General features: G+C 38.3%; 2 protein-coding genes across 6 annotated transcripts in view; one reads left to right on the forward strand and one right to left on the reverse strand.

Annotated features, from left to right (window-relative positions):
• Positions 1 to 17,599, reverse strand: part of METTL15 (methyltransferase 15, mitochondrial 12S rRNA N4-cytidine) — a 99,828-nt gene extending 82,229 nt beyond the window's left edge. The window contains exons 1-2 of one of the 3 annotated variants that reach the window (XM_075163283.1): positions 17,527 to 17,599; positions 15,168 to 15,447 (exon numbers count right to left, since the gene is read on the reverse strand). In XM_075163283.1, coding sequence (XP_075019384.1) covers positions 15,168 to 15,431 — 264 coding nt within the window. In that variant the 5' untranslated portion in view covers positions 15,432 to 15,447; positions 17,527 to 17,599. The other 2 variants (XM_075163284.1, XM_075163282.1) reach the window with 2 other exon arrangements.
• KIF18A (kinesin family member 18A) overlaps positions 17,589 to 18,476 on the forward strand; it is a 47,862-nt gene continuing 46,974 nt past the window's right edge. For 2 of the 3 annotated variants that reach the window (XM_075163278.1, XM_075163281.1), the window contains exon 1: positions 17,589 to 17,652. The gene's annotated coding sequence lies outside the window, so the exon portion shown is untranslated. Of the gene's footprint in view, positions 17,653 to 17,799; positions 18,260 to 18,476 lie in introns of those variants that run through there. The other variant, XM_075163280.1, reaches the window with a different exon arrangement.

The following is an 18,476-nucleotide window of genomic DNA, read 5'->3' on the forward strand; positions in this document are numbered from 1 at the left end:
ACTTCAAGACATGTCCTGTCCCCCCCTGCCCCCCATATAGCTCTTTGCCTCCTCAAGCTGCATCATGGAAAGAAACACACACACAAAGAAACTGAAGAATAGAGGGAGAAAGGCTCCAATGATATTAGAAACCACTGCCATCATCTGGGGATGATGGGCAGGCACTGGGATAAAGAAAAGACGTTTGTTATTACAAAAAGGTACAACACAAGATGAACATTAGAAAAGAAAACTAGCAAAATTGAAAATGCAACCTGCAAGTCAACACAAAATATATTAATTTTTTAAGTTTAATTTTTAAGAAATTTTGCATAATGCTTATAAAAGTTCAGGAAAAGTGAAAAAATATTCATCAGTGCTAATAAGACAGTTCTTAATGAAGGAAACTTTAAAAAATCCTCAAAGGACTCTAAACATCTGTAAATCCACAGGCATGGCAAAGAGCATAATTACTGAATATGTGACCTAATGGGAAAAAAAAAATTCAAAGTGAGTACTATAAAAATCACAGAGAGGATAGTAAAAGATAATGGTAATGGTAGATCTATTCAACAGAAACGAAATCTTAAAACACACAAATTTTAACAGTAAAGAACAATTAATGTAAGTCGCTAAGAACAAAATACTTCAGTGGGATGTCAATCAGTAACACAGAACTGACAACTGTGCTTTAATTAAATTTGAGACTGTTACCAATTAGTTAGTCTAGAGCACTACAGGCTTCATGCTGCCTATGACTCAGTGCACTGACTCATCCAGTAAAACTTTTCTTACAGAACTATCCAGGCACCCACAAGGATGCAAGATCAAAAGGAAAGTAGTTTCACTGACCTTCTTAGCAAAAGTCTTGTTTTAAATTTAGATGACCAAAAGTATATACTGACACAACTGCTCAAATAGGTTTATGAAGGAGAGAATTTCAGGAGCATTGTTTTAACTCCATTTCAGATAAACATCTCAAAAAATCAAAATACAAGTAATGCTTTGTACAGTTTGACGCTGAAGCAGCAGATTTAAAATCTGCTTTTTTATAAGCTGCTCAAGTAGCATTATTTATTATTAATAAAATATCTATCATTTTTCATTGAAAGATCATGTTTTCTGCCGCTTAGAGCCCTGACTGATTTTAACAATTGGAGGCTGAAATTTTTCTATGTCAGAAGTAAGGTCTTCAGCTGACGGGGGGCGGGGGTGGGAAGAACAGTGACAAAACGTCTTCAGCCATTTCCCCGTTCAGGGAAAAAAATATGTCTGCTTAGATTTTAAAATTCCAACAACAATTCTACCATTGCACTAAGCAGTACTGGCATTTTCAAGTTCTGAAATATAAATAACGGGATGATAATCGTAGGTGAAAGACTCTTCTACTGATATTCTCATGGACCTCCAAAAACATGTTAGATTTAAAAGCAAGACTCCTCTCCCAGTTGTTCTTTCCGAATGCTGAGGCTATGATATCTAAGCTGCCAAGCATAGGATCTCAGAAAAAGAAGGTTGTCTCTCTTGCTCTCTCGGATCCCGCTCTGATAGTGCCAGTACAGAGGGAACAGAGAGAAGAGTGGACGAGATGTGTCCAGACCCAAGACAGGCAACCTGTTGAGGAGAAGCCCTAGAGTACATATGTACAAACTGATGTAAACAGCTCATTGTTTCTCAATACAACCAGCTGCTCACTATCATCTTCAGCTCTAGCTGCACACTGGCCCTGTAGTCACGAGTTGGATCAGCTTGCTTTTATTCACCTGAAAACCAATTGCAAGTAAATTGACAGTTTTGGTATGAGCTTACTCCATGGCTGCACAATCAGCACAGCAAGAGAGGAATCAAGAATGCATCTCCAGATAGCAGCATATGCAGTGCAGTTTGAGATGTTAAGCCACATGATAAGCAGGACCAAACTTGAAAAAGAATTTAAGAGTTATGCACAGGGTGGGACAGAGAAGGCTTCTGATGGTTAAAATGAGCATGAATATTGCAATTAAGAGAGAATCTTAAATTAAAGCATGTTTTCCCCAGAACCTACACTAGGATCTACAAATCTCAGTATTTAACATTAATTTTTACCAATTGAAAAAGCTGTAAGTTCACTCACAACAGGCATACTTCATCTCCTTTTCACAGCGAAGTCAGAGAATGACAACCTCGCGAAGATTGGTACTAAGGGTATGGTGGTATGGTTTCACAAGATGTTAAATAATGGGGGGGTGTGAAGAAAAAAAGGAGCAGTTTTGCATTATTTTCTCATGTGCAAGTCTCCCTGCTTCTAGTTAATTTCTCCCAGCACTGGTGCTTACTAGGTACTTCCATAAGCCAATTTAACTTACCAGCATGGCATAGAAAACTAATGCAGAAGAAAAAGATGTATTGTTTTCTGCCATACCAGTGTGTTTAACCGATTGGCAGAACAGTCAGGGAGGGACAGGAGCATACGGAAAGATGGAGATGCATGGGGAGTAGGGAAGCCTTCCGTGGCAGCAGGCCATTTCACTGGCTTACCTGTTCAGCCAAACCCTGTAGGAATGAGTCAACTGCTTCAATTTCAGTGTTATTTTCAAAAGCAAAGCATCATTGAAAATTGCAATATCCAACACCATAATTAAAAAACGCAGTCAGCTGATAGATGATCACTGAAACCTCTGCCATGCAGCTCCCATCTGATTCTCAAGAGGTCACTACACTAAGCAGGTAGGTCACATTATTGGTTTTCATTTTTCTCGCTGTAGAAGTCACGATCTCTAGATCTGCTACCCAGACACACTGTGACCTTACCAACTCCAATGTGTTTCAAAGCCCTAACTAAATGTTTAACTCAAAATGTTTACCTCTTTGAAAAGGCGCATTTCTACTTGGGCACCCAAAGCATAATTTTGGTATTGATGCCTCCAAGTTCTGCAAAGAAGAAGTAATATTACTGTGCTACCTTATAGGACAGCTGTAAAGTTACATTCTGTATAATGAATTTGAACAAATAAGTGAATTTATCTAGGAAGATAAATGTAACGATAATCTGTGAAGAACTCAAATGTTGTAGGGACATAATTCATGACACAAAACAAAAATCTGAATTCAAAGCAGAGTTCAAATAGTAAACAGCAAATAAGACGTGGCCATGTACAAGAAAAACACAACACAAATAGCTGCTTAATCACTCAGCACTCTCGGGCTATGCCTACCTTAGCAGGCCAGCGGAACAAGATTCTCAAAAGGCAGAACAACCGTTTTGTCCAAGACCCTACACACATGCCAGTGGGATTTACTTCGGACCATTTCTAATTTGGTTCTTTAAGCTGAATATTTATTAACAGTTGGAGCACAAGGTGCACTCTCAGAATACATCTTCTGGCTCAGTCCGAAGAAAACCAGTTTGTGCACTGCAATGTGAACCATCTGCTTCAATCAGGGACAATGAATACATTCTCTCAAAAGCAGATTCTTTACTAAAGAACTGAAATGCTAATGCAGATGAACCCTATACTGTGCTAAAAACAAAGTGTGGGGTTTTTTAATGTAATTTTTTTAAATGTAATTTTTAAACGTAATTACATTTTAAAATGTATTTTTTTGAATGTAATCTAAAAGCATTTTCCAAAGGAAGCTCACAAAATACAGAAAGAACTGATGCAATCGGGAAAACCTTTCAATGCCACAATTGAAAGCGACAATTAAACAATTCAGTTATCTCTACTGCATTATTAAAACCCTACACATTGGAAAACAGAGGACATAAATTATATCCGTCATGCAAAGATGCATTTTTCATATATTTAGTCTAGTCTTTTGTAATACTTATATGATGCTCCAGTCAACTTCCTTCGATAAAGATTGCATATAAAATACAGACCAATGTGTAATGCAACATTTTTATGTCTGTATCTGTACAAACAATACATGTTGAACCATAAACCAATGGTTAGACCAATAGTTGTACAAATACAGTCTTGAGTTTAAAAGGAAAAAAGTATTTTTTTTTACACATTTGCTGTAAAAAAAGATCATTCTTATTAATGCTTCCAGTATACCAGCTACAGAAATCCAAAAATACTGCAGAAAGCCATCTTAAGTGCTACTTTTCTTTCTATAGACCAAGAAAGCTGTTAAGCATTTTTTGCTATAGAAATCCAGAGTACTTAGTGTTTATTCATGTTTTTATTGTATCAGGTCAAAACTGTCTGCAGTGAATAACCATTTAACCTATTCTAAGCCATGTTTAAAACATCTGAAGAAATTCATAAACCAAATTACTTACAGAAATTAAGGTAAACTTTTTAATGTCTCACAAAGAAGTAATTAAAGAAGTACAGCAGATCTTAATCACCTGACAGTGTCTGCAAAATTTTCAAAAAAGGAAATCCAACCACATCATGTCACATGATAAAATAATCCAGATGAGTCTGCAAATATTTTATAACTCCTTAAAACATTACAGTTAATCACATCTTGGACATTATCCCAAATGATCTATGCAATACGAAGGAATCTTATTAGTGTTATAAAATATGTGTATACTAGAAAGCTCTCTAAAGAAGATAAAAGTACTACAATATTGAGGAAAAAAACCCACACAACTAATTAAGTGCTAGTTGTGGCCAAGTAAGAGGTTACTACTTCAGAAATAAGTGGTTTACTTTCTACTAAGAAGGGCTTTTCAACAGGATACCACTTTCCACTTATAAAAAAGAGATCACCATCATTTTTATACCTTCCCTAGATAACTGTTTGCTTATAAATTCAAGGCCAGTGAAGAAGTCTATATTCAGTCCTTCTGAACAATTGCCCATCTACAAAATTCCTTATTAAAAAAAAAAAAATCCTCTCTACTCAAACAAAATACACACCATGAATGCTCACTTCAGGCTTCGCAATAGTAATCTTGCTGGTTTTAGAGAATGGCATCTGTCCAAACTTACAAAACGTTTAATCAGATCACATTTCTAGAACTATCAGAAATCTGAACTATTTTTATTAGAGCAAAAATATTGACAAAAAGATTTATCGAGTTGAGGTAATTTTTTTCTCCATGACGTTAGCATTTCAGTCACCAAAACACTAGCAGATAATAGAATTACCCATGAGAAAAAGATTCTATGAATCTTTCTCCTCTTCTCCTCTGTCAGGAGGTGCACTTACTGCTCTGCTAGAAGAAGTGACATCTGTTGAAAGAACATACCTCATGCAAGCTGAAAGATGTGCAGCTTTGAGAAGCCATTTAACAAGGACCTTAGACTAATCTTAAAAAGCAAAGTCTAACTACCTACCCCTGATTAATTCCAAAGCATATATCGATAAATTTTAATTATTATATTTCTCAGTTCTAAGCGCTGCTTCTTCGGTTGACTCAAGATGCAGCTTATGATGGATAAGGCTCCTGCATCCTCCCAGTTTATCCCAAATCTGTTTATTGTACCTATAACTATGTCCTATCTAACACATGCATAGATCAACGATGTGGAGAAAGGATTATCTTTTTATTTTTGCAGAAGTACTTAAGAATTTGTCTTTAATCCCCATTAAATATACAAAAATTAAAAAGGCATACTTTTTTTATATGCCTGCCAAAAGGCAGGGCTTTTAAAATTATTTTAAATAAAACAAATTGTTAAAAAATGTTGGCACAGAGAGACGTGCTATAAAAGTTGGTTACTTGGGGGATTAAGAAGCTGTACACATTCAAAGTCACAGCTGACAAAAAATTATTAAAACATACACTTTGCTGTTATTCACATGCAAATAAGAAAAATAATCCTAGACCTAAGAAAAAGAGAGACCAAAGATAGTCCAAGATATTCTTGCATTTTTATCAGGATATTTTTATACCACTGCAATTTAGTAAGAAGCATTAATTAGTTTTTAGCATACTAATAACTCTTCCTCCCTCTTATGAGAATTTAAAGTATTTTGCAAAGACATTCAGTTTCATAAGGTAAAACAGATATATCTGGTTTTAAACTAGAGAGTATCTATTTTGATTCTTAATAATTGTTTCAAAACTATTGCCACACAGAAGGGAAAATATTATTAAAAATCTAGAGAACCTCATACTGTATGCAGACACCTAGATACTCTGAAGGCCCTACCTCCCATTCTGAAAAAGTTGCAATTTGCATTTGCATTCTGTTACTTCTACAAGGAACTCCAAAAATGGAAGTTGACTCGCTATTCAAGTATAATTGTAATGTCATCCCAACTTCAATCAATAACAAAACACTGCCATGTAATAATATAAAATTATTTAACAATGAAAAAGGAATAAAAAAAAAAGGAACTTCTGGAAAATAAAAACAACTGTGGCAAAAAGTGGTCGAGGTTACCCTGTAGAGCAAAGCAGTCATTTCAAGTTTCCCTGCAGCAAACTCCAATATGTTGAAAACATATGCAAGGTAAACAAGCTTTCCAAAACTCTGCACCTACTACCAAAAAGGTGATGTCTGATGACACTGCTATGAAATGTATGAGCAGCTACATTGTACAGATTAAGCCACAGATCTAGAGGCACAATTCCCATCCAAACCTTGCTCAAGTATACAAGAGCTGAACTTGACAGTGAAAATATTATAAAGGGATTAAAAGGTCTTATGCCTGATGACATCACCTGCCGGAAAATAAAGATGCCAAAAAAAAAAATCTTATAGTTCTATAATTTTGCGAATGGTAATATACTACAACATACAAACCATTTTTTCTGTTATCTACCAGAGAGAAGAGAAAGAAGCAAATAAAGTACACAGTGAAAAAGAATTTTAGTTGCAAGAAAAAAACATCTCCTATCATTTCTACACAGTAGATGTCTTTCATCTATGTAAAAAGTTATCACGTGATTTAAAACAATAAGAACTGATAGGTGGAACATAACTGGACTGCAATTTTTTTCCAAAAACAACCTTTGAGAGAATATATGAAATGATAAAGAAGTTGTTTACACTCCAAGTCTAACAATTTACATTACAAAAAGAAATCTAAATAAATATTTGGCATTTTGTAGGAAAAGAACCTTTTCACATAATGTATTATATTAAGTGCAATATAAAATCATTTTCCAGTACTGGTCTATTCAACAATTCAACAGAATGCAACCATTATTACCCATTTTTCACATTCATCTCATTGGTACACTAACAAAGGATGCTACTAAATGATACTACTATACAGCTGAAATATCTTTAAGATCACTGACTAGTCTGCATATTCAAGCATTTCAGTAACTTGCATTCTCTATCAACCATCTCGACGTCATTCCACACAGAAGGGAAAAAAGATTGTTATGACTATGATATTTTGAAGCACCCATCAATCATAATCACTCAGTAGCCTCAAAATTAATTTCAAATGTATTTTCCTCACAAGGGTTCAATTTTCTGATTACAGCTAAATATGAAACAGCAATTTTATAGGCAAGATACTCCCTTCTTTACCTATGAAGATTTTTTGTATTAAAATGTAAAAAAAGGCATATTACCTCTTTTTTGTTATTGTTTTGCCGCCTTCACTTATTTTCTAAGACTGCATACCTTAATTTGTGATCCTGATTCTACAGAACATACTGGAATACTCCACCTGTAAATATCTACAATTTATCTTAAAATACATGATGGCTTTCTCAGTCATCAATTGCAGGTCCTTCACAGAAGTCTGGCAAAAGTCCACTCTCTGGTAAACCACTCTAATCCTCGTGCCTCCAGAAGCAAAGAGAGCCGTGACCCAGACCCTCTAGCGTATGCCAAGTGGCATTCCTTGCGTAGTGTGAAACCTGCCAGCCAAACACTGCATTTCATATAACTGAGTGAAACATCCAGAAAGATTACTGGGAGCAAAGTTTTTTCAATGTGACAGAACACAGATGAGCTCTTTCCCCTTTCCCTCTCAGATCAGAGGTAAGAGAAGCAAACAAAAGCCACCAACACCTGCCTTTGTCACCTGCTTTTAGACAGCTCTGGCAGCCCTCACTTCAGTATGCATTATTTACTTTACTCATTTTGCTAAGAGTAATGTTGTCTGGAATTAGATTTAATGACATTATGACTCAAGCATGCCATTATTAACATTTCCATAGGAAATTAAAATCTCAATGTCTGAATGACTTCAGCTAATCACTAGACTTAGCAAAACAGAGATGATTTCCTCAGCTACCTCTGAAGAAACTTCTTTCCACAATTATAACTGAGGAGATATTTAAGATGCAATGAAAATTTTAGAAAGGCTCAACTGAAAATCTAATCCAGTCTTTAATATTTATGGTTAGCCAACCCAAAAAAGCCATGTACATGTTTTTGATAAGTCTTGGCTGCCAGGTGCCTACAGCAATTTCACATTAGATAATACAACTTTTTATAAAGAGGGAGCCTGAAACAATATTAGTTTATTACAGTGTTTAAAACACAATTATTAAAGAAGTATTTTCCCAAGCTGCTGAGCACCAGCAAACACCACTGGAATTAAGATGATGTGCTCAGAAACTCAGAGAAGAATAAAATAAAAAAAAAAATCAGACCATACATTTGGGTGACTTCAGATACCCATTAATTTTAAACATCAGATTTAGTAGTTTAACCTTTTAATTATCTCTTTATGCAGAACACATCTGGGTTTTGCTACTCAAAACAGGATTACCTTAAACAGAAAGACAAAAAAGTAAGGAAAAAACCTGCAGATATTTCCTCCAATTGTGATCTTAAACCCTAGTAATATTTTCTGTGGTAGAAAAAGCCAGTATTCCTGTTTGCAAACTCGAATTCAAATATTTAATAAGAAAGCTTAGCCAAAAGGCTGACTAAATAAGACACACAGTGCTAGATGGGGAGGAAATGAGTAGCTACATATATTAATTATCACCCTTTCTGGGATCACAGGCTCACTCAAGTTAAAATTTAAAGGGCTTAGATTACTTTCTGGTGAATTTTATTAGTTTTCCCCAAGAGGTGCAAAGACTAATGCTGTCACAACAGAAAAGGAGAGCATATACAGCGTCATTACAAGCTGAGTCACCCGAAAGCATTGAATCTTGCTTTATTATAACACAGCATCTTAAATAGTCTCCTGAAGCACTACCATTTGTTATGCGATAGAGTGATAACAGCAAGCTAACCCAGTATTACAATAAAATGAAATCTGGCGCATCTGCAGAGTTGTTCTCAGTAGGCAGACCAAGTTCCCTTGCTGGTCTCTTTGGAAATAGCAGCTGCAGGCTTCCCTTCCTCTACTGCAATAGAGCACGATGCAGAACAAAGCTGGTGAGAGCTGTCTTGTTGCTGATGATAACATTTAGATATGCCTGCTGAGAGCCATGGTGCAGGTGGGAAGAAGAGGTGGTTGGGCGGATGTCCAAGAATTACAACCAAAAGATTCTTCCCTGTGCAGCTGTAGCCATCAACTTATTCTTCCCTTCTGCCCAAGTTTTTTTAATTGCTTTCTCTCTAAAGAGCAAAATCTTGAAGTATAAAAAAGTAAAATCTGAAGGCACTTCTTCACCATGCCTCATTTGTATCTTGCCATCATTCAGATCCAATACGTGAATATTTTTCATTTCCTGGTACCACAGTCTAACCACACAGCAGCACCAGCTTCAAAACAGGGAACAGATGTGCAGTGCTCTCAACTAAATAATATGTGTTTTAATTCACCTGTCACTAGGGAATTTATGATCCTTGTATTTTTTGGGGACCCACTACAGAAGACAGCAAAGCAAGAAACTTCAGATAATTAAAGAGTGTGACTGGACTTTCTCCGCCCTCTCAATTGACAAGCTGGTCATGAACACCATCTCCTGTCTTGTTTTCTTCTCTCTCCCCTTCTTTCCTCTCTCATCTCATTATGGAACTCCCCCAGATGCAGATACTGTAGAACTTGTATGACATTTGCTGGCATCACGTTGTTAAATAATACTCCTCCCACCTTGTTACTTTTTCACTTAGACTGCTTGTCACAGCAGAAAGCAACATGTTATAACTTAAGGAACTTAAGCAAATGGGATCTGGTTTTCCAAATCCCCATGTAGACACTACCATCATAAAAACAGGTATTATTACTACTTTAAATAATAATAGATATTTGAGAGACTATCTTCTGCATATCTTAATCGAAACTTTTTTGAAAATATTTTGAAAATGTTTTCCATTTTCATGCAGTACCTTCAAATGCTAGCTTCACCAAAAAAATTCCTTTTAAAGTACGATTTTAGGCAAATATTTTAAACAGTGCTCTCTATCTGATGAGATTCCATTTAACAAGTTTCCTGTTACACACCACAGAAAATGAATACACATTGCATACATACGCACTCTATGCACATTTTATTACACATCTCCCTACACAGCTGTGATCTGAAACCTGGCTAGTCTCTTTAGTAAATTCACAATATACACAACCAGGAAATCAGGCAAGACAAAGAGTGACTGAAAGGGTACACAGGAACTACACGATCAGCTGAAATAACTCTTATTACCTGCCAGTAAAACTAAAGTATCATGGAAAAAGCATGTTTTGTAATTCCCAGAATACTTTCAGAATTTCTCTGTATTAATTTATTGCCTCCGCAAGTTCCAGTATCTTTCTTCCTGTTTTACAACAACGGCTTACCTTTATCGATCCCCATATAAATCACTGTACTGCTGCAGAAAAATTAACCATACAGTTTGCATATGGAAAGATATTTTCAGCATGCTACCCACAAAAAAACATACAGTTGTTTCTACAATAGAGAACACTATACAAATCACTTGCTTTATGTCATTGGACCTACTTTCCTTTTCCAAGTCCAGTGGAAAACAGGTTAAAATGATAAAAACAGTTACTATGTCTATGGAGTGTTGTGCTTTTCCAAAACAAGTATTTCAGCATTTATCTCAAGATGTAATTAATATTCCATGCCAAACTTGGTATTTTGGTTGCGTCCTACAAAATACCTCATACAACTTGAGAACTCAGAATTAATTCTTCCAGGTCCCTTTTCAATTCCTGTTTATCTTGGACAACCCGTGGAAAAATTCAATTTTGAGAGCCTTTAGTGTAAATGCGTTGTTCCAGTTATAAATTATTTGCAGATGGCTTTGGAAGTACTACTATAAGTACACTGGCCACCAGCATAGACACGTAACTATTTATACACCATGATACTTGGAAACTCTTCTCACAAAACAGAAGTCCACTCTGTAGGGTGCTGTACAGAGAAAGGTTATTTTTGTCCTTAAGAGCTTACATTCAGTATAAGGCAGAAAAAGAAAAGGAATACTGACATATGGACAAGAATATAAAGAAACTAAGACAACAGCTTCAGAACAATAGACTGTTTTTGCACACCAGCAGTCTACCTCAGCTTCCTTTGAGTGTCATCTATTACTTGACTGACTAGCTCTGCGGAATAGGAAGGAAACGACTACGCTGCAAATCAACAACATCCAACAGTGGCAACAGAACTTCAGGAGGTGAAAGGCTACTGTCTTCAAACTAATTGCAGAGCTCAAGCAGCACTTCAGTGACAAAAGACCAATGTTTGACTGTCAGCAATGCCTTATGGTTCCTCTTGTTATTTTGGAAGGCCATGCTCATACTCTCTCTCAGATGAAAAAGAATCATTTGACATTTGGATGCATGAAAATGGTAGCTATCCTGAGAACAATGCAATATATACCTGAAAGACTGAAAGGAAAGCACATGGCAAAGCTGGATGCTTTTAAGAAATACCTGTCTCCTAGAAGCTAGGTATCACACATTATTTCCAAGTCAAAGAGGATACCCCCTTCAATGAAAGCTGGGTAGTAAAAATAATCTGAATATTTTTACGAAGAATCAAAGAGGATACCTCCGCAAAAAGTCCCAGCTAACTCAAGAAGATGTCAGACAAGATCTGTTTGGGGAAAATTAACATAATGTGATAAAAAGATCATCTGCTATTAACGCTGTTTCTGATGAATCACTTAAAACACTGGAGAAAAGGGAATGGTCTCATTCATTCTTTCTCCCCTCAAGTTTGACCACCTATCGTTTAATTTACAGATGTTAAAAAAAAGCTTCCAGAAGTATCATAAACTAAATAAGACTCCTAGAGCTTACTGTGTCTCCATTTTAGTCTATTCTACATCATATTTAATGCAAAACCATAGATGTCATCTATGATTACAGGCTTCCCCATAAAATCCGAGTAGGGTATATTTATTTTTGTTCTAGTTGGAGTTTAAGTATTATACATAGAAATGTGCTGTTTGCGCTGGAGCACTATCAAAAATAGTTTCCTAGAGCTTTCCAACCTGTAAGAACCTTTGTTATAAGACCCCCATAAGAATAACTAAAAATTCAAAGTTTCATCCTCTGGCATTCAATACTAGAACTCACTGCTAATGGAATTCTTTTTCGTATCACTATAGCTGTATGATGTGGAAGAGATCCACATCTCTAATTAAAAGGCAAGTGACCATTGCAAAGGAAAAAATAGGAAAAAGTAGAGTGAAAATTGGGAAAACATGCTTCTGGATGTCCAAAGATACACATTCCAAAAATACGCTTGGTTCTTCACTACCTTTAAAATTTAAGAGAACAGAAAAAACCTCAAGCTGCCCAGGCAACTGCAGAAGCACTGGTCGAGTGCATGTAAAGAACACTAGTGGACTGAGAAGACTAAAACGTAGTTTAGTCAATACAGTAAACTTAAAGAGGAAATTACTTGTGTGTAGATTTACTGCAACAGACTTTTCATTGAGGAGAAGTGAGGTAGATCAGTAAAAACTAATTTGTACAATGTGCTTCAAAGACAGGACTACTACAGGGACTTTGTAGAAACAAGCTCTAAGGCAATAAAAGAAGATTCAAAGATAAGTGGAAATACTATCGCTTAAACCCCTGACAAACAGATTCCACAAAGGAGACAGTCAACAAGAATATTCAATAGGAGGGTACTAACATCTTTATCTCAGCTGTGACTCACTCTTAAGTAACATTTATTTTCTTAGGAACCCCTGTAAGTAAAATTAAAACCCCATTCACTGACCAAAACCATAAGGAGAATCTAATTGGATTTTCTTCATATTGGCAACTCCTTGTCTTAGGACACAACAAGAAATAGAGGCCCAAATCAACTTTTTTATAACAAAGAATATAACTGTGTTAAAGCGGACGAAATCTTTGTGTGTGAAGGAGAGAAGAAAGCAGAAAAACAAAATCCAAGATCAGAACATTACCATACCTGCCCACAAAATAAAGAAAGTGTTCATGGACTTCCCAGTCACGACGATAACCTTAAAAATGTAAATTGATACAACAGTCCCAGTTCTGTATCCATCTTAAGAGAAACAGTACCACCATTCATGTCAGTGAGAAACAGTCTCTTTGTTTAAAATTTCACTGATGCTCACTCTAGCAAAACTCAGTTGACACATTGCACCCTTTTGCACACTACTTATCTTCAAAACTTCAGGCTTCAGAAAGTGCTGCAAATACATGATTTACTCTGTCTTTAAAAAAAGGAAAAGTGGAAGTGCTGTTTTCATTTTCAGTTATGCTAAAAAGGTTAGCCATATTAGAAATGCTTCTGTTCAAGATAAAACACCTGTGCTTTTAGTGGTTCACCACTAGCTTAGGAATCTGCAAAACCATGTATAAGCAGACATGAAAAAGAATCCCACCCCAATAATAAGCTATTTTACATTCATAAATATTTAAATTCTCAAAAAGACATGGGGCACAACAATAGTTACTTTCCACAGTTTATAACCAGGAATGGTTTCTTTTGCAAGTTCTGCCGCCAAGTAAGTTTTTTGATATCAACAAACACAGTTTAATAAACAGTCCCCCCATCAGCCTCTTCTTAATTCTTATTTAAGTAGAAACTTACACAACTAGAAAAATACTTTACATATAGTGTCACAATTTATATGGTCATTTAATGTGTGAAAATTTCATAATAGTTCTGACATTCAAATGAAATCTGAACTCGAAGTTCCTTATGTATTTCACTAGTTTAGGTATCTTCAACACTAGGACACATGCAAGAACAATGTGTATGTTACAATAATTACACTATTCAGACTCTCTCTGGTTTTCAAAACACTTAAAATGATACATTATCTTCCAAACTAAGTTAGTTCCTCTCAAGGCAATGCAAGATTTGACTGTAATTTTTTGATCCTTGAATCCACCTCAAACTTGCTGTATCTCTTTGACACTGTTGAACAATGCTGTTTTCAAATAAAGAGAAACAAGCAAACATACACATACACACACTTTGAACTTTCTACTTCTTCATGTATCATTTCAGTCTTTGTAGTAAAACTACACATTGATAAGCCTAAATGAGTAAGATTCTATGAAGCTAACATAAAAAGCATTAAAATCACAGATGAAAGCATCTAAAATGTGAAAATAATTTAAGCATTTAAGTTGTATAAGAAAACCTTTCAACTTAATATTGTATTTAAGACCTCTCAGGTGAAAACTATTTCACTGTGTAACATTTTTGTAAAGGGAGTGTGTAACAATATACATACACTGCATACACCAGTACAATGTAAATATATCAACACTGCAGTGTAGAGAGACCTGAGCTAACCCAGATACCAAAAGGAATCTACTCACAGTACCGCAGCCAAATAAGACGACTTGTAATACTTCCACATCATTGATACTAAGCAGTTTCTGGTACCATACACAGTCATTTTATAACTACAGTACACCACATTATGCAGTGTAAGCATATGCTAAGGAAATACAGAGCCTCAAACCAAGTAAAACCATGGAAATAAGTATTCAGAACAAGGTATGATGATGATGATTTTTAAAACCTACATACTTACTACCTCTTATACAAAAGGAAGAGAGCTTTTCACAAATTCATGACATAACCATACATGAGGACTCCCTGCTACTATTAGTAAATAACACAATCCTAGAAATACACAAGAGCAATCCAGAAAGACAAGCACAAAAGCAAGAGATTATTCAAATACTTACTACAGTTTTAACAAATACTGCTTATTAGGGGATTCAGGCATACAGATATCAAGTTTTTATTATTTTAAATATAACGCCTCAATCTGAATTGCAAAAAAATTTAGAAGCTTTAGAAGGTGCAAGAGAGTCTTAAAGAGCATCCCTTTATTTCTCTAAACAAGATTTAACCTACACTGCACAAACTTTTCTGCTGGACTGCTACTGAATCACAAATGTTAATTAATCATTTAACTCACCTGGCCTGGCTGGGGGAATAAACAATTAACAACCTCCTCCAGCATCACTGGTATGTGAAATCTTCCAAAATTATTGTTTTCTGTACTTTGAGGCAACTCTTCAGTTTCACATTTCTGGATGGTTTGTTCCTTTAACTCACAGTCAGAAAGCTTTTTTGCTGAAGAATGGATCCGTCTGGCCAAAATAGCCACATTTATCAAATTCAGTTTTAAGTTGCGCAGACACAAACATTTGTAAACTTGGCACAGACACTGAGATAACATTTTGGAGTTGATCAACCTAGAAAAACAGTAGATGTCGGGAATTACTTCAAAACAAGTATTTATAAAAGTAGGTTGGATTAAAAAACAAAGTGGAAATGCTGTAAGTAAAGCATTACACAGCCCAAGATGGGCGGTTTTACAGATATGTCATGTCAGAAAAGTGAGAATCTCTTACTTAAACTTGTTTTCAGAATTTTCAATGTCATCTACCAATCAGTCATATTCAAGCAACAATCGTTTTCTTTTATAAGGAACACCTCTTTTCCTTTTCATTGCCACAATTAAGAGTGTTACAATGTCCCAGAGATGCTAACGTTAAATGACCAACCAAATCGGAGCACAACCAGAACAATGACTTCACTTTCAAATTGTTCCCCTCCGTTTTGCTAAACACAATGAGACACTTACTCTGAATAGCAGCACTCTGGTTGCCAAGTTTTCGATATTTCTAGTTAAAACAGGAATGGACAAATCAAATACTGTAACCATAATGAAAATGGTTCTGTAATTTAGTGTTACACATGTAGTAAATATATGTTTTTCATCACACATTACGTGATGTAATACCAAATATTTTGAGCACAGCCAGAAGCAAGAATTCTCCAGAGTATAACTACCTGAAATAATACTCTAAACCCTGGAAACATCAGAGTGTTACCTATGTAGTTTGTCTTCTAACTACATGGAGAACTGATGATTTTTCCCCATCCAAAACACTCCAAAACCAAGTCAGTAACCTACTAGTAGAAGGCTGCATGACCTAAGCAAATTTTTACCTTCCATAAAAAAAATAGATTGAAAGCTTAATGTAAGTGATAATAAGGCTTTATTTATGAGATTATCTGCATTTCTTTATGGAACTGAGACCTTCTGTAATACTGTATTGCATACTGTCTCCTGCCAGGCAGGAAAGTTGCAACCTTTGACATAAAACCATTTGAAAAAGTGTCATTTCACATTCATACCGTTAACAGAAGGGCAACTTTATTTTAACTATCAGATTTTTATTACATGCGTTGCTTGGGTTTACCTAGCCAGAGAGACTTCACGTATTTTGCCTGCATAAATAAGAACATGCCGAGTTATCACCTCTGGAAAATTATTCTCCTGATAATTTAAGCCTCAGATGGGCGGTATTTCCCCCTACCTTAAATTTGGAACTGTGCACGATTCTATAACCTTGCACAGACATACCATAGTCCTGAGGTTTGCAACAAACCACAATGCCTCTACAGAAATTGTTGTATGAACAGCGTGAAGACCAAGAATCATCATGCAACTCACACCGCCCTATGTTGGTAGGAGCCCAGTAGGTTGTTAACACCAGGGACACAGAACACTTTGCTTACAACCATCCTTATTCTACGCAATGGGTTTGTTTTTTCTTAGAAGTAAGCAGAAAGCATAGTTTCTTGCAGCATGTATCTTAAGTGGCATTTCGGCGGTTTGAGGCAGCCGCCTACAGAGCAGGACTTGCACTGAAGTGGACGATAAACGCGGCCAGGGAACAAAAACTCAATTCTATAACGCTTTTTCCCAGACACGACGGAGAAGCGGCAGGCAGCCCGCACCCCAGCCCAAGCCAGGCCCCACGGCGGTGCGCGGGAGGAAGAGGCTGAGGGCTCTTCCCCGCTCCCCGCCCGGGCAGGGCCGGCGGGACACGAGGGGCCGCCGGCAGGGAGAGGCCGCCTGCCCGCCCCACCAGGCCCAGGGGGATGACCCCTCACCGCGGGCTCTGCCACTGCCCCTCAGCCCCCCACTCCCGACAGGGTCGATCCCCCACGCACACACACCTCACCGCACCTCCCCTCCGCCCAGGCCTCCCACTCGCCCCCTGAGAGGCTCAGAAAGGCGGGAAGCGCCGTGAGGAGCCTCCACCTCAGCTTCACAGCGGCGGGACCGCCACCCCGGGGCTCCCCCCACCCCCGGCAGCAGGCGCCTGCGGCCTCCATGGGGTGGGGCTGAGCCCCAGGGGCGACACCCGCCTGCTGAGCGCCGCGGAGCGGCCCAGCCCCGGGGACACCCCGCACCAGCGGAGACAGCCAAGGCCCCGGCGCGGGCTGAGCCACACGGCCACTCGTCCCCACACCCTTACCGTCGGCGCCGTCGCACTGCTGTCGTCACGGCGCCGGCGGCCAATGAGGAGGCGGAAGGGGCGGGCCGCTTGTGTTTGAATTCGGCTGCCGGAGTTGGCGGCAGTTGGCTCGGCCGTGGCGCTGAGGTGAGTAGCGGCCCGGGCGGGGGTCGGGCGTCCGGACGGGGGTTGGGCGCCCGGGCGGGGGTCGGGCCCGTCCACCGTAGCCTCATCCGTGCCGTAGGGTTGAGCTTGGCGGTGGGCCCCGGGGGAGATCTACCCGTAGCGGGACGAGGAGCGGCTGGGGAGGGCCGGGTGGGGCTGGGCCGCGGCCCCCCCGCCCGCCTGCGGCCTGCCGCTGGGTGCTCCCTCCGCCTTACGGCCTCGCTCTGCGGCCGTGTGGCGGTCATGTCAGCGGCCGTGGGGCGGCTCGGCTGAGAGAGGGCAAGCTTGCCCCGAAGCTGGAAAGCGTGTCCCTGAGAGCCTTTGCCGGGAAGGCCGCTGTCTGCTGTTAGGAGTGAAGGACCCTCAGTTACCAGCAGGGATGGTCCTTTAAAGGGAAGTCTGGTTTGACATTTATGGAACATGTTTCCGTATCCCGTGCAAATTATGTTAACGTGAATTCCACTTTAACTGTCTTTTTAAACCGACGTGCAATGTGACTAAACCAATAACCCGGAGAAAGCAGGCAGGCGGCTACTCCGCGTTTTGCTGAAGGACAAGAAAACCACCCGCTTCGGTCCGCGGAAACCTGGTAGCTCATCTGCGAGTTTGCTCTGAGATAAAGGAAAGCCAGTAGATGATCTAGTAGTTTAAATTGTAAAAATAAGCTTATGACCTTAGTTTTCTTATAGCTATACTGTGCTAAGTCACCTTTTCAGGCCAGTTACAGCGCTTTCCAAAGTTGTGCGATTATTGTAGCAGTCCAGAGGGCTAACAGGGGCTGGGCAGATCCAGCACAGGCACAAGAT

The sequence above is a fragment of the Calonectris borealis genome, chromosome 14 (genome assembly GCF_964195595.1).
Source record: "Calonectris borealis chromosome 14, bCalBor7.hap1.2, whole genome shotgun sequence".
NCBI lineage: Eukaryota > Metazoa > Chordata > Aves > Procellariiformes > Procellariidae > Calonectris > Calonectris borealis.